The sequence below is a fragment of the Chrysemys picta genome, chromosome 3, assembly GCF_011386835.1.
Source record: "Chrysemys picta bellii isolate R12L10 chromosome 3, ASM1138683v2, whole genome shotgun sequence".
NCBI classification, from domain to species: Eukaryota; Metazoa; Chordata; order Testudines; family Emydidae; genus Chrysemys; species Chrysemys picta.
Window position 1 is genome coordinate 2725724 of NC_088793.1, and position 26474 is coordinate 2752197.

Consider the following 26474-nt stretch of genomic DNA (forward strand, 5'->3'; position numbering starts at 1 on the left):
GGAGACAAATAAAGAGTGCTTATCATTCAAAAATCTTTGCTTTTATTGCACAGAAAACTACAACACACACACACAAATGCTTGGGGGGAGAAGAGGTACCAGGAGAGGGCTGACTTTCAGAGCTGTGCATAAGACCAGCTATCATTTGAAAAGGTGTCCATGGAGGTGGAGTGAACAGGAAAGCGAGAAATCACAGAAAGCAGAAAGGAATGCGCGGGTGGAGTTTCGGGAAGGTATGGGAAAGAGTTCTGAATGTGCTGAAAGAGAGGGCGGGCATGCATCTGCTCAGACTGAAGCATTATGAGGGACTGCAGCATGTAGGTTTGCCGCTTTATAACTTTTATCATCCTCTCAGTTGCGTCCCTAACGAAGGCCTAATTTTCTTTTCTGTCCTACCTGTCGATTTCCCTCTACTGTTTGCATTCCCTCTTTTCTGATTCTGAGTATTGCAGCATCTCCCAGAACATGTCTTCTTTGCTCCATCTCATGTCTTCTTTGCTCCATCTCAGGTGCTTTCTTATCTGGCGGAGGCACTCTGCCAGTGTGTAGGGGGTGCCTCTGAAGGCCACGTCTGCATAAGCACAAGGAACAATACACAGAAGCACGATTGTTAAGTACACATACAGCATTGAAACAGTACAGTAAAATACCTCTGCTAACATACCAATCACTTTTTTGCTGACACTTGACAAGCACACTTGCTGGCGAACACACCAAGCATGGTGAGTTTCCCCTGGGGCGGGGTCATTGTACATGGAGAGAAAATCAATATGAAAGGGTCGCGGTACAGTCAACTAAGGACAATATTCTAAATTTTCTCACCCTTTTCCAGTGGGTGAGGGTCATTGTAGCAGATAGCTCACTCCTGAGGGTAAGCAGGGACTACTACACCCTTGTGGCTTCCACCCCAGTCCCTATGCTGCTTGCCTGTATGCCGCTTTGGTCCCTGCACATGTGATTGCAGAATGGCATGGGAAAGTTTCCTTCCATGGGGGAAGGAACAAAGCAACTCTGCCAAGGAACGTTCAGCAGAGGATTGCCAGGTACTTCCAGGAAAGATTCCTAGAGATTTCTCTGGAGGATTCCCATGAAATCTTGGTGTGCATCAACATCCTGTACTGCTTAGCTGCACAGGAAAATGTCCAGTACATAGAAACACAGCCAGCCTTGTGCATTTCTATGCCCTCAGCCCACTTCTGCACTTCACAAAGCAAAACAACTTACCAGGGGTCTCATCTCCTGCTTCTTGCTTGCCAGAGTGAAACTGCCGAGAGTGGCTAGACACTTCTGGAGTGGAGAAGAGCTCCTGGCTGGACACACCATTGGCAACCCCCCATGGGCTCCACATCTTTATTTACCTCCACTTCTTCATCGATGACTTCTTCCTCTGTGTTAGGTCCACTTTCTGCCAGCTCCAGCCCAGCTGAAGTATTCACGGGGCACTTGGAGATGGATGTGGGGTCACCGCCAAGGATAGCATCCAACTCCTTATAAAAATGGCAGGTCTGTGGCGCAGCACCGGAGTGACAGTTTGCTTACCTTACCTTATGGTACGCAGGCCTCAGCTCCTTGATCTTTGATCTGCACTGCAGCATGTCCTGATCATAGCCCTTTCTGCACAACCTTCAAGAAATCTGTCCATAGGTATCAAAATTCCTACCGCTGGAGTGCAGCTGAGACTGCACAGCCTTCTTGCCCCGAATAGTGAGCAGATTCAGCAGCTCCGCATTGGTCCAAGCGGGAGAGCGTTTGCTGTGCGGAGCCACCATTGTCGTCTGGGAAGATGCGATGTGAGCTCTCGATGCCCGAGCAAACAGGAAGTGGAATTTCAAAAATTCCCGGGGCTTTAAACGGGGAGGGGTGGACAGTTGCTTTTCTGACTGCGGAGCAGCGGAGTTTGATCTGTTGACCACGGCGGTCAGGATGGGCATGGGGGGACACTTTCTGGAGGCCAATTAAAGCAATAAAATCAAGCGCGCTGTCTACACTGGTATTTTGGCGACAAAAATTTTGCATAAAGAGCCCTATGTGTCTCATCGAGGTGGTTTTATTTTGTCACTGAAAATGAAGAGTTTTGTCGCCGAAAGTAGCATTGTAGTGTGTACACCTCCATTGTTTCATCGCTAAAAGCTGCCTTTTTGCGAAAAATCTCTGCAATGTAGACAAGGCCTAATACTCTGGCACCAAACTGATTATACTGTGTGTCTGCAGACAGAATGCCCAAGAGGGTTGGTAGCCAGCCACAACTCTCAGGACCTGTGTGGCTCAAGAAGCCATGCTAGGGCTATTGAACCTGAGAAGCAACCAAGCACTGTAAATTCAAACCCAACCTTTGGAAGAAAGCTGAAAATAGGAGCGCAAGGATGGGACACTGAGAGTGGTGACATGAAGGTGGGGAGAGGGCAAGTGGGAGAGATTAGTACCCTGGGGTGCCTGTCAACCCCACATTCTCCCCTCCCGTTTATGTGCTGGGATCTGGGGGTCCCTTTCCCTGCCCCAATGTGAGCTTGGATCTTGGGGGCTCTGTTAGTCAGAGCGGGCCTGAACCCTTCTCCCTGGCCTCCCATGAAAGCTGGCATTTGGGAAAGCCCTACCACTCTGGATAGGGAGCTGAGAACAGGCATGCTGAGAGCATGCACCAAGAACACACTGCTGACACTGGGCTGAGGAGTTGAGAATGGTCATCATGATGCTCACCACAGTCTCTCAAGTACTGGTACTGTCAAGGGAGGGTGAGAATGCGCACTGAAATGAATGGAGCAGTTCATACATCTCAGAGCTATTACTTCAGTCTGCATTCATCTCCATAAGGTGTTCTCATTCATCTGAGAACATCACATTGAGATGAATGGGCCACTTCATACCTCTCAGAGCCTGCTATGCTTTCAGGATTATCCTGTGCTGGGAATCTGAATATAGCAAAGCGGTTGCTGATGATTAATTTCATACAATATTATAGAGGAGGACCAGCTCTGCTACAATTAAGATTGAGATGACTTTCTGTTTAAAGGACAATTTTACTAAGTGCTCTAAAATCCACATGCTTACTCAACTTGGCTTGAAATTTGCTGCACCTCAAAATGTACAGGAAAGGGCTAGTGATTCAAACATGGGGTCATTTGAGCAAGAGGTGACTAGGACACAGCCCTCAGAGAAAACAGCTTTTCTTAAAGTTCACAGATTCAAGCAACCCTTGTTTCCCCGCACATTTGATTTCTGAAGTGCAAATGGCTTAATAGGATGGGAAGGGAAAGATGAGGTAGAAATGGGGTGCGGGGCTATATGTGGCAGAGCATGGTGAGGGAGAGGGCGTTACAGAAGAAGATAGACACACCGGTCTTCACTCACATGGTAAAAGTGACTGTAACCACCATGTAATGAAAATGTCAGGTTTTTTTGAGGAGGTAGACCATGTATGAGATTCCTTTCAACAGCCCTGTTAGCAATTACATACCAAACATTTCCAAGCATGACCATCATCCCCATTACACTATAATAAAGAGTATGGGGGGCGCACTTAAGAATAACATAACAACCTTCTGGCTGAGTAGAGACAACAGTGGACTGGGACTCAACAACGTAAACCCTGTGCTTGGTTCTGCCACTGGCCTGCTGGGTGCCCTTGAGCAAATCACTTCACCTCTCTGCCTCAGTTTCCCTATCTGTAAAATTTGTATGATGTTTCCCTCAGTAAATTTCTTTGAGATCTATTGATGGAAAAGCATTGTGTAAGAGCTAAGTATTATACTTACTTGGCTACAGCAGCATCTCAGTTGTACACCTACATAACTACTGGTGCCTAAATGACCACTAAATTCTACCAACAACATTTCTTTTTCCATTAAAAAAATCAGTGAATTTACTGACAAAAAAATGTTTAACACAGCATTATGGCTGCCAGGTGGTGTCTCAGGCCCCTCCAGAATGCAGAGTTTAGGCCTCAACTGGGCACCACATTTCAGGAAAGATGTGGACAAATTGGAGAGAGTCCAGAGAAGAGCAACAACAATGATTAAAGGTCAAGAAAACATGACCTATAAGGGAAGATTGAAAAAATTGGGTTTGTTTACTCTGAAAAAGAGAAGACTAAGAGGAGACATGATAACAGTTTTCAAGTACGTAAAAGGTTGTTACAAGGAGGAGGGAGAAAAATTGTTTTTCTTAACCTCTGAGGATAGGACAAGAAGCATTGGGCTTAAATTGCAGCAAGGGAGGTTTAGGTTGGACATTAGGAAAAGCTTCCTACCTGTCAGGGTGGTTAAGCACTGGAATAAAATTGTCTAGGGAGATTCTGGAATCTCTATCATTGGAGATTTTTAAGAGCAGGTTAGACAAACACCTGTCAGGAATGGTCTAGATAATACTTAGTCCTACCATGAGTGCGGGGGACTAGACTAGATGACCTCTCAAGGTCCCTTCCAGTCCTATGATTCTATGATTTGCCTCTCGCTACAGTATCTCTCAACAATCTAGAGACGATACTAAATTTGGACAAGTGGTCCTCCAGTCCTTGTTCAAACAGATTCCGAACCCACCTCCAATTGGGACTGCTTGTGAGTCACCGATAGTAGAATGGACACCTGCAATCACTTAAAGAGGAAGAAACAGTTACTGACCTTTCCGTAACTGTTCTTTGAGATGTGTTGCACATACCCATTCCATGACCTGCCCTCCTTCCCCTCTCTGTCAGAGTCTTCCAGTGAGAAGGAGCTGAGGGGGGCAAGGGTGACTCCACCTTTATGCCTGCGCTCTGTGCGCAAGCTACCACAAGGCGCTCTAGCTGCCCCAATGGCTACCGCCGAGGGAAAATCTCTCTGACAAATGTGCACTGGCGAGCACGATCACCTACAGTGGAATGGACATGTGCAAAACATCTCGAAGAACAACAGTTATTGAAAGGTTAATAACTGTTTCTTATAGTACACGCCCACACAACCTTAACTCTGCCCTGTTTGCTCAGCCGTTGCACTGTACTGGACAGGAGCTACCTACACATGCCCTATACGCCACACAAACATTTACTGAGCAGCAAGCTGAGCTGTAAATCTACAGTGTTTCAGCATGCTGCACACTAAGTGTGTTTGTACCGTAGGTCTAAGGCCCTTCATTTTCTGCTTTTAATATCTTTTTATTTATTTTTTTTACTGAAAACTTCCCAGGTTTTACAAAAGCTGTTACTTGGTTTTTACTGATTTTTTCACCTGAATTTTGGACCATTCTCACAATCAGAGCACTGCCAAGCTGCTCCAGCTAATTCCTCCATTCGATACAGTTGCACCTAACAGCGAATTCAGCTGAAGTGCATGCAGATAATTCCAGTGACTATTGCCAGTTCCGGGGGGGAAAGTTAACATTGCTTGGATATGTACCTTAATTCTGTATTTCCTGGTTTTCAGACATTTGAGTTTTGCTGAACTTGATATTCTGAAAGGGCAAGAGAGAGAATCATAGAAATGTAGGACTGGGAGGGACCTCGATAGTCCATCTAGTCCAGTCCAGTCCCCTGCACGGAGGCAGGCCTAAATATACCACCAGATAACCTTAACTGTGTATTGACAAAGTGTTTTGTCTGTGATTTCATTAACGTCCGTGATGTGTTGAGATACTGTTGTGAAGGGAGCTATATAAGTACCTAGAGTGGTGGGAGTGTATCTTGTATGTTGGCACCCTCAAAGCAGCAGAGCACAATCTGACTCTTATTATAGTGGCACACCAGAGTGTCTCTTTCACCTTCCCCAGTGTGGAAGCTCTGCTCCTCTGCATGGAATGTTGAGAACAGGCATGGTCAGAGCACGCACCAAGCACAAAGCGCTGAGACAGGTGCATGTCACAGGCTCACAAGCACTGGGAAGGCGGGGATGAGAACAGCTGGTGAGATAAATGGATCTGTTCACATGTCTCAGAGCTGTTGTTTCTGGCTGTGTTCATCTCAATTAAGTGTGGTCACTGAGCAGAGAACACCTCATTGAGATGAATGGGCCATTTCATACATCTCTGAGCCTCTTGTGCTGCCAGATGAATGTACAGAACACCTTCCCCATACACTAGGCCCAGATCTACCATAGGGATTTTGCATCTCCACTCACTTGCCCCTTCCTGCCTCCAGCTGATACAGGCACTCCTCACAGCCCCACCACCTCCCTATTGTCCCTCTAAGCTTACCAGATGCATGGAGTGGTAAGGAGGAGGGTGAAGCTGGGGGGTGGGGAAAGCACAAAGAGTGGTGATGTGCAGGGAGGAGCTTGGAGTAGCAAGGGAGTATGGGGAGGTTTGAAGCAATGGGCATGTTGGAGGGAATGCTGGAGTGGTAGGGAAGTCTGTGCAGTTGTGGGGGTGGAGGAGGATACGGGCATTGGAGCAGGAAGGGGGAGTGTTGGACCAGTGCAGGAAAGAGTAGGTGGAAAGGGTCAGATCTGTGCAGTGGGGGTGTTGGAGGGGCTTCAGCTCTGTTCCCTCCCAATCAGTCAATGAGTAATATGTACTTTCATGGCCCCTATCACTGTAGTATCTGAGTCCTCGCAATGTTTAATGCATTTATCCTCACAACATCCCTGTGAGGTAGGGAAATGCTATTAGCCCCTTTTTTACAAAAGGGAAAATGAGACACAAAGAGACTTGAGGTTCCTGATTAACTGTTAATCCACTTTGTGGATTAAGATAATTCAGAATAAGGCATTTACTCTGGAACAGAAGTATTCACACAGAGAGCTATTCAGGAAGAACTATTCCACTTTAAATTCACACCCTACCTCAATCTGAATTAACTTGCCTGGGTAGACAAGACATAAGTGACTTGCCTTAGATCACACAGCGAGTTTGTTGCAGAGCAGGAAATTGAACCCAGGTCTCCTGGCTCCTAACCACCGGTCCATCCTTACTCTCATGTCCCCACTGACTCCATGCTCGTCCCTGCACTAATCCTGCCTTCGCTCTCCAGCTCCTTCACCTGCGCATCCCATGCTGACACGTGCCTCTTCATGGGGAGGATTATGGGTGGCAGGTATAAGAGGTCAGGGGAGGCTCAGCCTCCCCAAACAGGATGCGGCGCACCTCCCTCTGGTGGCATGCTGGCCCTCCACCTTCGGAGCGCTGCTGCTGATAGGGCACCCGGGCCGTAACCCCACCCTGAGGCCCCGCTCCTGCTTGTCCTCTTCCCCTGTGGCCCCACCCACACTGTTCCTCTTCCTGTCCCCGCTCCGCCTCTTCCCCTGAGGCCCCGCTGCTTGTGCCTTTCCACCCCGTCCCCTGAGGCCCCCCCCATCCACAGGGGTGCAGAGGCATGAGCAGCAGGAGGGGGGCCTTGGGGAAGGAGGAGAAAGGAGCGTGTGGCGGGCAGGGGGGCTGAGCAGGAGCGGAGCCTGCGGTGGAGTGGAACATGGGCGGGGCCTTGGGGGAGAAGGCCGAGCGGGGGCAGGCCTCAGGGCAAAGCAGGGGAGTAGAGCCACGGTCCAGTGCCGGTGCCCCCATGCACTTCTTGGGAGCTTCCAGTGCTTATGCCCAGCCTCCCCAAATGCAGGAGTCACGCGCCGTCCATGGGGAGGGTGTTTGGGGAAGGACAGAGAGATGGGAGCTGATGAGATGATGCAGGGGCAGTGAAAGGATTAGCATACAGCTAGCACATTCTGTGGGCAGGGCAATCATTGACCAGGGGCCAGAGGCAGTGGAGGAAGAGAGCTGCACTGTGGTAAATGGGTGTGCTAAGAAATTATTTTGTTTTCAAACCAAGGAATTAAATGCCCAGACACTTTAACGCAGAGTTATGGTTTCCCATTGGTGCCTGGTGCCCTTCCAGAATGTGGAGTGTTGCTAAACTTAACTCTCTGAAAACTAGGAAATTCAGAGTTCAAGTACAAGCGATCTCTACCTGAGGTCAGGGGAAAGGGGGCGTCTGGAGCAGCAGTGAACTGTGTGGGCTAGGGTGTGGTTGGAGAGGCCTGGCTGCTGTGTGCACAGGGGACCTGGCTCGCCATATGTACAGCTTAGCCTACATAACCAAGGAACTATGTGACCTTCTAGTAAACTGCTGCCTGTGGTGTGTTCACAGCAGCAGAGGGCATCAGACAGCAAGGAGCAACTTTTTACCTGTGAATTGCCTTTGAAGTGCTAATGGCTGAATGGGGTTATTCAACTATTACCACCATCCCACTATAACAAAGGCTAGGTCCACACTACCCGCCTGATTCGGCGGGTAGAGATCGATCTTCTGGGATCGATTTATCGTGTCTCATCTGGATGTGATAAATCGATCCCAGAAGCACTCCCCCATCGACTGCGGAACTCCTGCTCGCCGCGTGGACCCGCAGTAAGTAAACTTAGTTCGATCTAGGAAACGTCGACTTCAGCTACGCTATTCTCGTAGCTGAAGTTCTTCTTCGAGTGCTTGCTCATATCCATTCCATTAGGTGTGTGCGCGCCGCGTGCACGATCGTCGGAAGATTTTTACCCTAGCAACACCGGCGGGTCGGCTGTGGAGCCCCCTAGAGTGGCGCCTTCATGGCGCTGAATATATACCCCAGCCGACCCGGCGCCCCCTCAGTTCCTTCTTACCGCCCCTGACGGTCGTTGGAACTGTGGAGCGCTGCTTAGCTGTTCTCCACTTTCCCTAGCTTATCTTGTTGTATCATAGTTGTAGTTATAGTTATAGTTCTAGAGTTTGTTGTAAATTAGTTAAGTAGTTTTAAAGTTGTTCTAAGTAGTCCAGGGGATTAAGGGGGTCGTCTCCCCCCTTTCTCCCCCGGCCGCGGGGCCGGGCTCATGCCCAACGCTCCCGGCTTCAAGCTGTGCGCCTCCTGCGCTAAACCTATGCCCACGAGCGACCCGCACGACTCCTGTCTGAAGTGCCTGGGAGAGTCACACCAGACAGATAAGTGTAAAATCTGTAAGGCCTTCCGACCGAGGACCAAGAAGGAGCGGGACTTTCGGCTCAGGCAACTTCTGATGGAGGTGGCTCTTAGCCCGGACACTCCTTCCACGGGCAAGGCCCCGGCACCTAGCACCTCGGTGCGCAGTGCCCCGGCGGCACCGGCTACGACGACCACGCGAGTGGCGTCAGACAAGCCTCCCCGGCACCGGACCTCGTCGGCACCGCAGACACAGCAAGTGCCTCGGCGCCGGTCCTTATCCCCAGGGCATAAAAAAGCCCATAAGACGGGGACATCCGTGCCGAAGACGCCAGCTCCCCCAGTGCCGGGGGTAGAGCCGCGTCCGCCGGTGGAGCAACGAAAACAGGTGCCTCCGGCACCGTCGACTCCGGCGCCGAGGCCGTTGAGTCCGGTGCAAATAGCGTCTCCCCCCAGGCCGGCGGTGATACAGTGCCTCCCGTCGACTCCAGAGACCTTCGCGGCGGCGAGAGACTTAATAGCTCTCACGGAGCCGGCACCGCCTCAACCACCGGCACCGACTGCACCGTTGACTCGCCCGGTCCAGTCGAGGGGGAAACCTGCCTTGATGCGCCCGCCATCTCAAGGGCTGGAACCTCGGCACCGATCCAGGTCCCGAAGCAGGTCCCCACGCCGCTCGCAGTCCCGGCACCGAATATCGTCTCGGCACCGGTCGTACTCGCGGCCAAGATCTTCTTCGCGGCACCGCTCTTCGTCTCGGCACCGATATGATCGTCGGCACCGATCAACGTCGAGACGTAGCTCTCGGCACCGCTACGGTCGACGCTCGACGTCGAGGGGTCGCTCCCGGCACCGGGCATACTCCAGATCCTCGTCGAGGTCCAGATCCGACTCCCGGCACCGACGAGGTCATCGGCACCGGTCGCGGTCCCGGCACCGATCGCCGGCACCGCGCAGAGATAGATCATCTCCGGACCGGCACCGTGCGGCACCGCAGCCCACCGGGATGGTTTCATCTCTCTCGGCACCGCCATGGCCGTCAAGATCGGCGTCTCGTTCCTCGGAGGACCTGTCGAGATCGGCATACCCCCCTCAAGGGCACGCCGAGGAACAAAATTTCGGCCACTGGCAAGAGATGGCAGAGGACCACTCTCATGGACCATCTCACTGGTCGTTTTGGACCCCGTGGGCGTACCACCAAGAGCAAGGGGCTCCAATACCATCGACCTCTCGCTCGGGTCACTCGGTCAGAAGGGCCCCAGAATCCACCATCTCTCGGCCTCCGCCAGGAGGCATGGAGGCTTCGGTGTCCACGCCACCCGACACCAGGGACCCAAGTGCAGGTGATGCCCCGGCCCAAGAGCAGGGGGATCAGGACCCCCCCTTGGATCCGGTACCGCCGGAGGCATCCTCTTCCTCCTCTCCGGACGAGGCAGTGGCGGGCACTTCATGTACGTGTCCCCCTCCGATAGATCTTCGGGCTCACCAGGACCTCCTGCGTAGGATGGCCCGTAATATGGACCTGCAGGCGGAGGAGATAGTGGAGGTGCACGACCCGATCGTGAACATCCTTGGAGCAGATGCCCCATCGAGGGTGGCGTTACCTTTGATCCGCACGATACAAACGAATGCGGATACGATATGGCAAACTCCTGCCTCCATTCCACCCACAGCGAGAGGGGTGGAAAGAAAATACTTTGTCCCGTCTAAGGACTATGGGTACTTGTATACCCACCCTCAACCGTGTTCACTGGTGGTGGAATCAGTGAATGCACGAGAGCGCCACGGCCAGCAGGCTGCAGCGCCTAAATCAAAAGAGGCTAAGCGGCTCGATCTGTTTGGCCGTAAGGTTTACTCAGCCGGAGGGCTACAACTTAGAGCGGCGAACCAACAGGCGCTACTGAGCCGCTACAATTTCAACTCCTGGAACTCTATGGGGAAGTTTAAGGAGTTGATTCCCCAAGAGTCCAGGGAAGAGTTTGGAGCCATGGTAGAGGAGGGCAAGAAGGTGGCTCGGACCTCCTTGCAGGCCTCCTTGGACATTGCAGACTCAGCGGCGAGGACCCTGGCTTCGGGTATCGCTATGCGCAGGATCTCCTGGCTTCAGGTTTCGGGTTTGCCTCCGGAGCTGCAGCAAACCCTACAAGATCTGCCTTTTGAGGGTCATGGATTGTTCTCAGATAAGACGGACTCTCGCCTGCAGAGCCTCAAGGACTCGAGAATAATCATGCGCTCCCTGGGGATGCATGTTGTGGGCCCCCAGCGCAGGCCATTTAGGCCGCAGCCTCAGCGCTTCTACCCCCCCCCCGCCTCGTCAGAGACAGGACTCGGCCCGGAGGCGAGGGCGAGGTGGTAGAAGAAGGTGGACCGGCCCTCAACCCGGCCAGAACCAGGGGCCACCTAGACCACCTTCAGGCCCCAGGCAGAACTTTTGAAGGTGCGGTCGAGGACGGCGCCCCAGTCATCCCCCAGGATCCAGCCCCCTCCTTTCGGGATCGCCTCTCCCACTTCCACCGTGCTTGGTCCCTTATAACTTCGGACCGTTGGGTCCTCCGCACGGTGGAGAGGGGATACGCTATCCAGTTTTCTTCATTTCCCCCCTCCTCCCCCCCTTCCCCGTCCCTCTTCAGGGACCCTTCTCACGAGCAACTTCTTATACAGGAAGTTTCTACGCTCCTCGCCATGGGGGCCATAGAGGAGGTTCCAGTGGAATTAAGGGGCAGGGGATTCTATTCCCGTTACTTCCTCATCCCCAAGTCCAAAGGAGGTCTGCGACCCATCTTGGACTTGCGCGGACTCAACAAATTCGTAGTAAAGTTGAAGTTCCGCATGGTCTCTCTGGGGGCCATTATCCCTTCCCTCGATCCTGGAGACTGGTTCGCCGCCCTCGACATGAAAGACGCATACTTTCACATTGCTATTTACACGCCTCACAGACGCTTCCTGCGATTCGTGGTAAACAGGGTGCACTACCAATTTGCAGTCCTTCCCTTCGGCCTATCCTCGGCCCCACGGGTGTTCACGAAATGTATGGCTGTCGTGGCAGCGTACCTTCGTCGGCAAGGGATACAGGTGTTCCCGTACCTAGACGACTGGCTGGTACGCGGTCGCACCAAAGAACAAGTTCGCGATCACGTCCACATAATAGTGCGCACATTCAACAAGTTGGGTATCCTACTCAACAAGGACAAATCCACTCTAGAACCTACCCAGAGAATAGAATTCATCGGTGCGGTTCTAGACTCCAGACGCGCACAAGCCATCCTGCCAGACAATCGCTTTTGCACCATCACGAGCCTCATCCAAGGACTCAAGGCCTTCCCAACTACCACGGTGAGGTCGTGCCTTACCCTGCTGGGTCACATGGCTTCCTGCACGTACGTAACCAGGCATGCCAGACTTCGGCTTCGCCCACTCCAGACCTGGGTGTCATCAATATACCGCCCACATCGGGACAGCCTGAATATGGTGGTCACAATCCCGAACTCGGTCCTGACCTCCCTCACATGGTGGCTAGATCACAATGTGGTTTGCGAAGGGATGCCGTTTCACGCCCCACAACCCTCTCTACACCTGGTCACAGACGCTTCATCTCTGGGTTGGGGCGCCCATCTCAACGAGCACCATACCCAGGGCCTGTGGACTGCATCCCAGCTAGCCCTGCACATCAATGTTCGGGAACTGATGGCGGTGCGCCTGGCGTGCCAGGCATTTCTCAACCTCCTACGTGGTCGCTGCGTGTTAGTTCTCATCGACAACACCACGGCCATGTTTTACATCAACAAGCAGGGAGGAGCACGTTCGTCAATTCTATGCCAGGAGGCCATTCGCCTGTGGGACTTCTGCATCGCCCACTCAATCCTTCTCACGGCATCGTTCCTCCCTGGAGTCCAGAACACTCTGGCGGACCGACTCAGCAGGTCCTTTCAAACACACGAGTGGTCTATCCGTCCGGACATCATACATTCCGTTTTCCAGAAGTGGGGGTTTCCCCAGATAGACCTGTTTGCATCTCGAGACAACAGGAAGTGTCACGTGTTCTGCTCCCTGCAAGGTCGAGCCCCGGGCTCCCTCTCGGACGCGTTTCTCCTTCCCTGGAAGGACCACCTGTTTTATGCCTTCCCTCCGTTTCCTCTGGTCCACAAGGTACTGCTCAAATTGCGCAGAGACCAGGCACAGGTAATTCTGGTCGCTCCAGCGTGGCCGAGACAACATTGGTACACCACGCTGTTGGAACTCTCGGTTCAGACACCGATCCCGCTTCCGTTGTATCCGGATCTCATCACGCAGAACCACGGCCGGCTGCGTCACCCCGACCTGCAATCACTCCACCTCACGGCGTGGCTGCTCCATGGTTCACCCAGGCAGAGCAACAGTGTTCACACTCTGTCCAACAGATTCTGCTGAGCAGTAGGAAGCCCTCAACACGGACCACATACTTGGCCAAGTGGAAGCGGTTCTCCTGTTGGTGCGAACAACGAGCCACGTCCCCGTTGCACGCACCTATTCCTCTTATTTTGGAATATCTCCTCTCCCTAAAACAGCAGGGGTTGGCGATATCTTCAATTAGAGTTCACCTGGCCGCTATATCGGCCTTCCATCCAGGGGAACTCGCGTCTTCGGTATTCTCTAACCCGATGGTCGTTAGATTCCTCAAGGGCTTAGACCGGATGTACCCACAACAACGTCAGCCCGTTCCGACGTGGGACCTCAACCTGGTTCTTTCCAAGCTCACAGGTCATCCATTCGAGCCACTGGCCACCTGTTCACTTCTGTACCTATCCTGGAAGACAGCCTTCCTCGTAGCCATCACCTCAGCAAGGCGCGTTTCTGAACTCAGGGCGCTTACATCCGAGCCCCCTTACACAGTTTTCCATAAGGATAAAGTGCAGCTTCGTCCACATCCTGCCTTTCTCCCTAAGGTGGTTTCTCCATTTCATATCAACCAGGATATATTTCTCCCGGTCTTTCACCCTAAACCACATGCTTCTCGCCAGGATCAACGTTTGCATTCTCTGGACGTACGCAGGGCCCTGGCCTTCTATATTGACCGCACAAGGCCCTTTAGAAAGACGACGCAACTCTTCGTTGCAGTGGCCGACCGAATGAAAGGCTCACCGGTCTCATCACAACGCCTATCCTCCTGGATTACGTCTTGCATCCGGACTTGCTACGACCTGGCAGGTGTCTCAGCACCCCACCTCACCGCTCACTCCACGAGGGCCCAAGCTTCCTCGGCGGCTTTCCTGGCGCAAGTTCCGATCCAGGACATTTGTAGAGCTGCGGTTTGGTCGTCAGTCCACACGTTTACAGAACACTATGCACTAGTGCAGCAGTCCAGGGACGATGCTGCCTTTGGATCAGCGGTTTTGCACACAGCAATGTCTCACTCCGACCCCACCACCTAAGTTGGGCTTGGGAGTCACCTAATGGAATGGATATGAGCAAGCACTCGAAGAAGAAAAGACGGTTACTCACCGTTGTAACTGTTGTTCTTCGAGATGTGTTGCTCATATCCATTCCAAACCCGCCCTCCGTCCCCACTGTCGGAGTAGCCGGCAAGAAGGAACTGAGGGGGCGCCGGGTCGGCTGGGGTATATATTCAGCGCCATGAAGGCGCCACTCTAGGGGGCTCCACAGCCGACCCGCCGGTGTTGCTAGGGTAAAAATCTTCCGACGATCGTGCACGCGGCGCGCACACACCTAATGGAATGGATATGAGCAACACATCTCGAAGAACAACAGTTACAACGGTGAGTAACCGTCTTTTGCGTTTCCTAGATCGATCCCCCGCCCCGGCGTGGACCAAGCCAAAGTTGTACAGGACAGGAATGATCGTTTAGGAATGACATAGTATCCTTTAACGTTTGGCCAGCCACAGCAGCGCCTCAACTGCAAAGGTTGTGTTGGCATGTACCTTAACTCTTCATTTCCTGGTTTTCCATGGTTTGAGTTTTGCTGAACTCAGAAAGGCAGACGATACCACTGGGCAAACTTAACTCTGCATTAACAAAGGTTTTTGTCAGTTAATTTAGTTGCACACTCATGTGCAATACACTTAGAGACTGAGTGAAAAATCTGCCATGCATGATCAGGACAGTTTTCAAACATCATTATATTTTAAATTAAAACCCTTTTTTCCTCCAAAAACTAAAAGTGCTAGTCTTCAATGAGGGCGATGTCCATTTCAAATTTAAAAGTTCAACCATTTTTGCTGAATTTTTCACAAAGGTAAGAACATATGGAACAGGTTATAATGGAAACTGTTTTGCTGTCTTCAGCATAGTGGTTACAACTGTAGGCCTGCTATAATGGGGATCTAAAATTAAAGCTTTTCAGTATCTCACAGTAGTCAGGTTTCACAAAAGACAGGCGTACATAGATTGCTCAGGAGTTCTTTCTGTACAGTGCTTAATGTTAATTCTCTCGCTTGTTACAAACCCATTATTGGAAAGGTTGCTTGTTGCCCATAGGGGTTTACGAGGGTAATTCCATTTTGCTTCTTCATTATAAGGTCTTGCTATGCTTCCGGCAGATTTATATAGCAGCCAGCTGTACCTTACAAAGAAGAAAGAGCTTGTGTGTCTGAGAAATGTGGATTGTGGTTTCTGAGTATCCAGTGCACTGCCACTGAAAGCAATAGGTGTCATGTTTTAAAAGATATCTCCAAAACAAATGCCTTCCTGGACATGTCTAGAGTAGGACTTAATTGGAATGTCATGCTGAAAGGCCGGTTTTCAATACCTAATACAGGAACGAAAGAAAATTACACAGGCACAGGAAATTTGAGAAGCAAAAACATATTTTAAAATGACTTGCTATCTTAAAATCCTTGTGATATGTGTGTGCCTTCCAGAAATGAAACAGCTAAATGCAGGTTGGAAGGAACCCCACAGATTGATAGGGTATTTGGGGGGGAATTATCTGGGAGCACCCAGTTGTTAGTAGGTATCATTTTCATGTGACTCTTGTTGAAACGTGTATTTTTTTAACTGTTCATCAATCTCTGTTCATTTTAATTACTGTTACCTGTGTTTTGTTAACACATTAATAATTTGCTTTATATTTATTTTTTATGTTTTGTTTGCTTTCTTTGCCTTCATTACTACTAGGTTGCAGTACAGACTGGACACTGCCAATCGTTTAGCTGATGAGCATGCACTGATAGCAACATATGTGAGCCGGCTACAGAACGGTACACGGTTAGTGTTAGGAAAGCTTTCATGGAGTGGGTTTGGGGACAATAATGCTGTTTTCTTTGGGAGATTTACAGCAAGGAGGTGAGGGTCACCCCATGGCAGTAGGTCTGCACAAGGCCCTCCACAGCACTTAAGCCTCTTATTAAGAGCTTACATGGTGCTTATATGGTGTGCAGGGCTTTTCTCACCCTTTATCCCAGGGTGAATTTTATTTAAATCAAAAACATATTTTTTGGTGTCTTCAGAGTTTTCTCAGGGTTTTGTGCAACTGTCGCTTTAATTCTTTTTTTTTTTTTTTCAATTATGAACTTAGTTCTAAAAATGCATTAAAAACTGGCCAATTTAATGGTAGTTCTAGGAAAACACTAAAATGGTTTCAGCATAGTGGTTCATGGACACTAAACCATTTTTTTTTAGATCCTATTCACTGCTCTACTCAAGGGTATATGTGCCCCAGGAGATGCAACTGGGGCAAGTCTGTCGAGAATCCTTCAAATCATTCTGAAAATACACATGCACATGACTTACGTAACATGCCATGGTCTCAAAACTCCAGTCCTTTATCTTTCCGAAACAGTGTGTGAGAAGTTTGGTAAGTGCTTTGGAGAGATCCCCTCTTCTCACTTACAATTAGTGGCTGTGTGCATTTACCTTTTATATCTGTAAATCTAGATTCTGTATAAAGAGAGAGGTCTAGAAAGGTTTCCCCCAGAGCTCTAAAGCATGGTGGCTTCACTCCACCATAACTTCATTTTCTACCACTTTGCTTCCCTGGCCTGCAAGTCTTCCCCACCCCACTTTGGGGCCTAATGATCCATTAACAGAGGCGAATCTGTGCTGGAGAGGAAGAGGAGGTGCAGAGCCCTAGAAGGTGTGCCTGGAGACTTTGCATCAACCTGTCCACATGTGCCCACTGGCTAAGATTTCTGGAAGAAGGCCATATGCCATCATTCTTTCATTTAGCAATTTCTGTCCCACAGATATGTGGGAAAGATGAGCTCTAGCTTTCCAAATCATGGAGAGAAGTCAGTCATTCCCCCTGAAGGTTGAGTCACTATTCTCTGCTAACACCTGTTTACCCAGCAGCATATAGCACTGTCCACCATGTAACAAGCAAGGAATTCCTGACTCCCCCCATCAAAGGATTAGTGTAGTTATTTCAGCTTAAGATGAAAAGGAGCTGGTGATGAGGGGCTGTCACACTGACTGCACTTCAAGGCACATACATGAGATTTGAGAAACTACTAGATGTAGCTAATAGCTGCCACACTGCAAAATGTTGGAACACTTGGTCTCAGAGGGAGGATTTTGCTCCTTCCAAAGCATATTGACATGTTTTTTAAAAATTAAATAAATTCTGCCCTCAGTGTGTCTGGCAGAGTTGATCAGTAGAGAGTGCTCCTCCACATCCCCAGTGAAGCCTCCACCTCCGATTGCCATTCTTTTGATCTCTCCCAGCCGTCAAGAATCCCATGTACAGGTTACATCCTTCTGCCTGAGGTAAACTGGTGGGATTCTCTATGCACCATAAAAAGTCATTGCCAAAGGTGGAGGTGGCCTGCTATTCCAGGACTCATACACACTCAGTGAATAATAATAATCACTCCCTCTTCTTTTATAGATTCATAGAATTTAAGGACAGAAGGGGCCTTTAGATTTATCCTGTCTGACCTCCTGTGTCACACAGACCATTGCATTTCACCCAATTACCCGATATTATAGCTGTGTCTTCAAAAGAGGAAGGGAGCCCACTGGGTCCAAGAGATGCCCCTGGGACACAACAATGTAAACCTTATTCATTGTATTTTCTGACTGGAAGCCACTCATAATGTGTGGGACTTTGAAATTGGTTTGGAATCAAACCATGTGCACACAAGTCATGGAGAACACCTCCAACCCCTCCAAGAAAGCTAGCTCTTAGTTGGGACACACCCAGGAATCCACAAGGGACACAAAAGAGAGATACTTGGACCAACTGTCCCCATTCCACTTTCTATCAATTTTTAAAAAACATCAAAACTGTTATAAAAATCCTTCATTTATTGAAAATTGGGTTTTGTGGGAAACCAATTTCAATAACCATTGATAAAAAATCAATTAAAATGTTGAAAAAATGAAACATGGGTCTGTCTTGAACCCCATGAAATGGAAACAGCTTTAGAAATTTAGAAATTTAGAAATTTTTTAACATTTTTTAATTTTTTAACAAGCTTTAGTTGACTCTGCCTGTGTGAAAGAAATCTCCCTTGCTGTCCTCTGCAGAGCAGCAACACGGACCTCTCTTCACGCATCCATAAAGTGATATTGATTGGAACCAGCCTCCTGAGAACATATTTCCTAAATAGGAGAGAACCAACTCTCCCCACCGCACCCCAGAGGAGTTTTGTTTATTTGGGGGATTTTATGTTCTGTTAGCCAAATATCTCTATTTGAAGTCATTTTCTCACTTTTATTGCTACCTTCACATTCCAGTGTCAGAGTCTCTCTGGTATCTGTTAGCAGCTAAAATTTCTCATTGATTCTGATGGTCTTTTCTGTTGCTGCCTGTTGCAGCCTATTTTTTGTTTGGGACATCCTCAAACTTCTTACCATTCAAGTGTGAGAATCCTGTGGAGACAGCAGCCCTTCTTCTCCGGTATGTCCAAGCTGTAGTGGAGAGTGGCGGTCTCAGGGAGCCAGTTGTGGCATCCTGATTTGAGGCTGCCTGGCCCCAGCATAAGTTAGAACAGAAGGACCCTGCTCTAATCTGTGCTGCTGACGTAAAATCCTTTATTCCAGTGAAGGATTAGGCATAGTGAAGCTCAGTTGTTACTCCCCAGGTCTTCCCTGACATGCTCCTGTCCACTGGGGGAAGGGGAATGACTGATGCTCGCTCTATGCCATTCCCCTCCAGAAGAGAAATTCTCTGCTAGGAATTTCTGGTGAGTTTATGTCCACTTTGCATTCTGTAAGCAACACAAAGTGGTCAGAGCGGTCTGGAGACTTTGGCCCAATGTCTTTAAAGTAGGGGAAATTATGTTATTACATAACTTGCTTATCTGTAAGTATCTTATCATTTCTTGGAAAGGGCCATTTTGAAAATAGCCTGTACAGGTAGTGCATGGTAGCCAATATGGCTCATTCAGGCTCACACTTTACCCTCCTCCTGCTGCCCTCAAAGGCCAAAAATTCTGAACTGGTCTTGTGTTAGAAGAAACAGTCGTAAGAGTGAGAATCCTGTGAGATTGGCTTCAGAGCAGTAACTACAAGTAAATTATTTTTCTTTACTTCGTGAAGCAGGATATAGGATTCTGTGACATTTCATAGATTGCTGTTTAATACCCTTTATAATATTCCTACAGTATTGTTAGATATGGTACATGTGTATTGCACTGAATGGTGAATTGTGCCTTCTGTTTCCATGCATGAAGCCTGAGTTCTGTATTAATTGACATGTGGAAGTCTGAGGTAAAGGAGGCAAGTTCGAACTCAAGTACCTTTCTGCACACACAAGACTTCTGACAGTAATGAAGAAGAAACTGTAGATTTTCTCCATTACAATATTAATTTTTGAAGATTTTTTTTCTCATACATTTTAGCATAAAGAGAAACTGTTTCAGGAAGTGAGACACAGTTAAGAGATACCAAATCATGGACAAAGGGAGAAGGGAACGAAAGGTCCTGCAGCAAGAGAGCTGACTAGAAAGAAGGGGTCAAACAGCTTAAATTGCTGATGAAATCCACACAGGTCTCAAAATCAAATTCAGAAAGCAAGGTAGGGAAGGTGGACCCACAATAAAAATGTGCCATGGTTCAGAAAATGTGTTTTGAATATACAGTGTTATGGGGGTGGGTGGGAAATAGAAACAGGGAAAGATCATCAAGGCCAATACAATGGTTTATCTCATCTCTTAATACTACTTTCCTAAATTTTCACCTTACCTTACAGGCCCCTCTTTCTCTAGTATCAGTGCATCTAGATCACTGAATATCTTCAAATTATTCTGTTTATGGACACACAGTAGGCCAAATTCAGAGGTATATCTGAACTGGTATTATTTACACCACTTCCAGGCCTTTCAGTCTGTAAATTACAGCATTACCTTAATTCAGCTTCCTCACGCTTCCCTGCTGTGTAAGATATAACCTCTGACACCCTCCTCTGACTGACCACCTAAGTCTGGAGGAGTCCAAGTTAATGAATTTGAACAAATCCACATTTTAAAATAAATGTGAGCTATGTAACTTGAATTCTACTGTTTAATTAAAATGAATATTTGCCTGTGAAATTAAGGTGTAGTTAATGATTGTACAAAGTAATGCAGATATTTTAAAAAGTGTCCTGCCGGCACTTAGCATTTATTTCTTTACCATCATTTCATTTTTAGGGCTTGATTCTGATCCTGCATTTGATTGCAAATGCATAGGTGCACATCACTGCATGTTTTCTGACATCCAGCACTACATCTGTGGATCCAGTATCAAGAAGCAAGTCCTTCTGGCATTAGGCTACATCGCCAAATTGAGCCTTATTAAAATATTTTATTACCTATCATTTTAAAGACAAACTATAGTGGAGAAAAAAGACATACTGTAGTGACTGAATCAGACACCAGCAACAAAGGCAAATATTTCAATTTAACACTAACTTTAAAAGCCTGCTCTTTCACATGGCATCTCACTTCTGATTTGTTGTAATGGGAACTTTGCAGCCCATAGTCTGAGCTCATAGCAGGTCTTTATATTGACTAATTTCAATTAATTCAAAACTTACTGTTTGTCCATGGGAGCTTGATATTATTATATTTTAAAAGTTGTTTAGTTTAAAACAATTTCTAAAGTTTATAGTGTGTTATATATTAGTTATGCCCTGCCAGGCTCACCAGACTAGTATAAGCACTTTGCTGGATATATAAATAGTTTGAGACCCATGTTGTGCTCTCTTCCCACCATAGATTTCCCATTAGTCCTGAGGATCACCCACCAAAATTATCAGACACATAGATGAACACGGTTTGTTGGAGAAGAGCCAACAGGGATTTTATAAAGGGAAATCATGCCTCACCAATCTATTAGAATTCGTTGAGGGGATCAAAAAAAATGGACAAGGGTGTAATTGGACTTTCAGAAAGTGAGAGACCTAGTCAAAGGCTAAAGGCTTTTAAGCAAACTAAGCAATCATGACATAAGAGGGAAGGTCCTCTCATGGATCAGTAACTGGTTAGAAGACAGGAAACAAAGGATAGGAAGAGAAAGTCAGTTTTCACAGTGGAGAGAGGTAAATAGCTAGGTCCCCCAAGGATCTGTACTGGGACCAGTGCTGTTCAACATATTCATAAATGATCTGGGAAAAGGGGTAAACAATGAGGTGGCAAAGTTTGCAGACAATACAGAATCAATGGCTATTAGCCAGGCTGGGCAGGGATGGTCTCCCTAGCCTCTGTTTGCCAGAAGCTGGGAATGGGTGACCGGGCATGGATCACTTGATGATTCCCTGTTCTGTTCATTCCCTCTGGGGCACCTGGCATTGGCCACTGTCGGAAGACAGGATACTGGGCTAGATGGACCTATGGTCTGACCCAGCGTGGCCATTCTTATGTTCTTAAATTTGCTCACATAGTTAAGTGAAAAGGTGACTGCAAAGAGTTACAAAAGAATTTCACAAAACTGGGTGGCTGGGCGGCAAAATGGCAAATGAAATTCAATGTTGATAAATGCAAAGTAATGCACATTGGAAAACATAATCCCGATTACATGTAAAAATGATGGGGTCTAAATTAGCTGTTACCACTGAAGAACCAGATCTTGGAATCATTGTGGATAGTTCTCTGAAAACATCTGTTCAATGTGCAGCGGCAGTCAACAAAGCTAACAATGTTAGGGACAATTAGGAAAGGGATAGATAATAAGACAGAAAATACTATAATGCAACTATATAAATCCATATTATGCCCACACCTTGAATACTGTGTGCAGTTTTGGTTGCCCCATCTCAAAAATTATATATTAAAAATGGAAAAGGTGCAGAGAAGGGCAACAAAAATGATTAGGGGTATTGAACAGCTTCCATATGAAGAGAGATTAAAAACACTGGGACTGTTCAGTTTGCAAAAAAAGACACCTGGGAGCGTCTATGATATGATAGATGTCTATAAAATAATGACTGGTGTGGAGAAAGTGAATAAGGAAGTGTTATTTATCCCTTCTCATAACACAAGAACTAGGGGTCGCCCAGTGAAATGAATAGGCAGCAGGTTCAAATGAAACAAATGGAAGTATTTCTTCACACAACACAGTCAAGCTGTGGAACTCGTTGCCAGGAGATGTTGTGAAGGCCAAAAGTATAACTGGGTTCAAAAGAACTAGATACATTCATGGAGGATAGGTCCATTAACGGCTATTAGCTAAGATGGTCAGGGATGCAACCCAACGCTCTGGTTGTCCCTAAGCCTCTGACTGTCACATTCTGGAACTGGATGACAGGGGGTGGATCCTGCGAAAATTGCCCCATTCTGTTAATTCCCTCTGAAGCATCTGGTGCTGGCCACTGTCAGAAAACTGGATTAGGGCTGGATGGGCCATTAGTCTGACCCAGTGTGGCCGTTTGTATGTTTACCACCAGAGTTCCTATTTTTGCTTTTGCTTCTCCAGCCTTCAACTTCCAACTTTTCCTACTGTTTCATGGTGCTGTCACTGTGGATCAGAATTGCTGGAGACATTTTCCTCCAGAGCTCGTTTACTGTTTCTCCCAAGACAGCTGCAGTAACATTTCTACAGAGTGATGTGAGGTCCTTACCTCTGCACCTGCAGCCGTATTGCCCTGATCCAACATCTGTTGAAATTAGGCAGAGTCAGGTCAAGCCCTAAAAGTGCTATCTCTGCAGCATCCTCAACCTCTGTCAGCCATGGAGTGAAAGACAAATTCTAGGTCTCAAACTCGAATCCTAGCATGCCTTGTACATTTTACTCCTGCCAGGCTGGCCTATCAGCAGTATTTCTGCATTTTAGTTTATCTTTTTCAGTGACAGAGCGAATTCTTCTCTGGTTAGCATGATTTACTCATTTTTTCTTTTTGGAAACCATTCTCGATCTGACATTTGTCACATAGATCTTTTAAATACAGGACTTTCCACCTTCACCATTCAGTTTAATTACCCGTTTTGATCGGGGTCTATTAAAAATATCCTTGGAAAAACAGTATCGTTTTTGCTACCAATCTTTTTATAGTTTTTTTTTTCAGTTTTGGAAACTTATTGTTTGAAATATTTAACACTAGGCTGGACAAACCCCTGAAGAATAGACTACTGAGAGAACAATCTTGTGCTAGGCCCTGTGTTCGAGATTTGGAGAAGGGCATGGTCTAGATGGTTTCTGAGAGGGGTTTTTCATTTCAGGTTAATTTGATTCTACATACTGATGCATCCTTTTCTTTGACATGCACAGTGTAATGTCCTGTGCTGAAGCTATGTGTAGTGATGGGGGTGTGTTGACTTTTTGTTCCCTTGGCAGTGTCTTGGACAGCCCTAGCAGACTTGATGAGGAGCACAGACTCATTGCCCGATATGCTGCCAGGCTGGCTGCAGAAGCTGGAAATGCAGTAAGTAAATGCATTGACTCTCCAATTTGATTTTCTCTGGCTCTTTTCTGATTAAGGAAGGTAGCAAAATGTTTTTCAGAGCTTTGATTAGTATCTTAACATTGTGCTAAATTGAGTCAAATTGTCTTTTTTTCTGCTTAGCTGATGTAAAATGAGGCATTATTTCCCTTTCCACTCCTTTCTCACTGTTTATAGCATGAATACCACCTTCTCAAGAAGGTTAGGGAAGAGATGGAAAATGTCCAGGAAATGGCAACGTGATTGCAAGCATGGAAAGACTAGTCCTATATAGTGTAGAGAATGGACAAATAGGAGGACACATGATAAAGGCATATAAAATATCACATGCTACAGAGACTGTAAATCAGTCCCTATTTATGTTGTCTGACAATACAAGAAAAAAGGGGGAATCCAATGAATTAAAAAGACAAAAAAATTAAATTGATAAAGGAAAAACTTCTTTACACAGTTCATAAAATCATCGAAGTGTAGGACTGGAAGGGACCTCAAGAGGTCATCTAGTCCAGTCCCCTGAACTCAGGACAGGACTATGTAATAACTATTGATGTCTATATATTATAGCACTTCTACTACCTTTAGCTGGAAGAGCCCAGAGGAATCTGGCATGTGGATTTAGGAATGGGAAAAACATAGGTGATTTTGAGGTTGCAGATAGGAAAACCCAGAGAACCCCTGTTGCATTATCATTAACTTACCTGAGAATTCCCTCAGCATTTCCCTCAGGACATGGACTCTATATGCATCCTTCAGTCCAGCAGCAATGAACTCGAGTTCCTGCAGCCGCACCTCCTCACTCCTGGCCAGTGTTCCCTTTTCATCGAAATTAATTGCCAAAAGATATCATAGGGAACTTGGAGAACATGCAGAACTAAGAATTTAGTGAGAGTTAATAGAAGATTAGCTGTTTATATCAAGGTTGATAAATATCTGGCTTTTTTCACACTAGCTGATGCATTCCCATGGGAAGACAGTAGCATTTATACTGACAAACTTCCCCAAGGTATTCAGCTGGGAAGATCTGCTCTGAACTACAGCCAGGGTTCTATAAAAGCACCAACAGCATAGGCCACCTAAATATGCACTGAATCAGATTTTCCAGGTGATGGGGCCACGCTCCCTGCCCATGTAGAGATTACAGATACACAGAACTCTGTGGTCAGGGTGAATGCAATACTGTTTTTATGTCCTGTTTATACAGACTTCTTACCATATAACTCCTATGTCCACCCTGAATAGTAGCTCTAAATGTTCACCACGAACACTGCCTGTGTGACACACACTAAGGCCTGTTCTGACTAGCTTTGGGCTCACTGGTGTGGAGTGGGTTGATGGAGTCTTGCACTCAAAGCCCCAGTATTGCACTGTACCCCTTCATCCCCAGCTCAGACAGTATGGCTACCCCATCACCATTTCAGAATTATGAATACCCACCTTGTCCTCAAACAATCTTTAAAAGTATGACTGTCCACTCCAAGCCAGTGAACAGTCTGAATTTCCTCTGCCACAGTGTAATCTCTAGCACAGTGGTTCTCAAACTGGGGCCGCCGCTTGTGTAGGGAAAGCCCCTGGCGGGCCGGGCCAGTTTCTTAACCTGCCAGGTCTGCAGATTCTGCCGATCGCGGCTCCCGCTGGCCGCGGTTCGCTGCTCCAGGCCAATGGGGGCTGCGGGAAGTGGCGCGGGACAAGGGATTTGCTGGCCGCCACTTCCCGCAGCCCCCATTGGCCTGAAGCGGCGAGCCGCGGCCAGTGGGAGCCGCAATCGGCCGAACCTGCGGACCCAGCAGGTAAACAAACCAGCCCGGCCCGCCAGGGTTTTCCCCACACAAGCGGTGGCCCCAGTTTCAGAGCCACTGCTCTAGCAGTATGAATGCTTCTTGCTATCTCTGGCAGAATAAATACTCTCATCACCTCCTTCTGCAGTGTGTATGCCCTTTCACTAGCTCCATCAGTATGCATTCATACAGTGATCCGAATTCCTGAAGCAGATCTTTTCCTTTTGTAGAGCTTTAATAACAAGAAACGTTTTCAAATTCTAGAAATGGACACATCAGCTCTTCGTTATCCCTTTGATGGGGCTGTCAAGTAAATCTCTTTATTTGAATTTTCTGAAGTCATTCAATTTACTACACACACGTATTGCTGTAGTGATACAGTGTTTAAGTGACTCTTCTCTGTTGGTGGGAAGTGGGGAATTTCTGAGTAATCTTTGTGTAAAACTTAAAGTTGCTGAGAAGCTTAATAATTTCTTTGCATCAATCTTCACCACAGAGAGTGCTGGGGAGACATCTATCCCTGACCTATTCTAAGTTAATAAAGGTGAGGTACTCTCAGAGATTGGTGATGACAGAAAGAGATGTACTGAAATAAATCAATGATTTAAAAACCAGAAAGTCATCCAGTCCAGATGGTGTATATCCAAGAATTCTGAAGGAGCTCATGTATTAAGTGGCTTAGCAGGATAAAAGAGAACTGGTTGACAGGTTATTTAGACTTTCAAAAGGCCTTTGATAAGGTACCTTACAAAAGGCTATTAAAGAAGCTAAGTCATTATGCGGTGAGAGGCAAATTATTGTCATAGATCAAAAACTGGCTAAGAGATAGGAAACAAAGAGTAGGAATAAATGGTAAATTTTCATTGTGGCAAAAGGTTAACAGCAGGGAGCCTAGTGGTTCTTTACGAGGTCAGGTGTTATTAAATATATTGAATTATCTGGAATGAGATGAATAATGAAGTAGTAAAATTTGTAGAAGACACAAAGGACCTTCACAAAATAGAGAATTAGTCTGGGAAAACAAGAAGATAAAAATCAGTAAAGACAAGTGCAAAGTACTACGTTT

The 26474-nt window shown here is 47.4% G+C and overlaps 1 protein-coding gene across 34 annotated transcripts in view; it reads left to right on the forward strand.

Annotated features, from left to right (window-relative positions):
* The window catches only part of DTNB (dystrobrevin beta), a 384446-nt gene that overhangs the window by 235950 nt on the left and 122022 nt on the right, over positions 1-26474 (forward strand). For 26 of the 34 annotated variants that reach the window (XR_010600030.1, XR_010600025.1, XR_010600027.1 and 23 more), the window contains 2 exons: positions 15953-16042; positions 23528-23615. Coding sequence is in view for 14 of the 34 variants with exons in the window: in XM_065590084.1 (XP_065446156.1) it covers positions 15953-16042; positions 23528-23615 (178 nt within the window). In the remaining 20 variants the exon portion in view is untranslated. The remainder of the gene's footprint in view (positions 1-15952; positions 16043-23527; positions 23616-26474) is intronic. The other 8 variants (XR_010600034.1, XR_010600035.1, XR_010600033.1 and 5 more) reach the window with 2 other exon arrangements.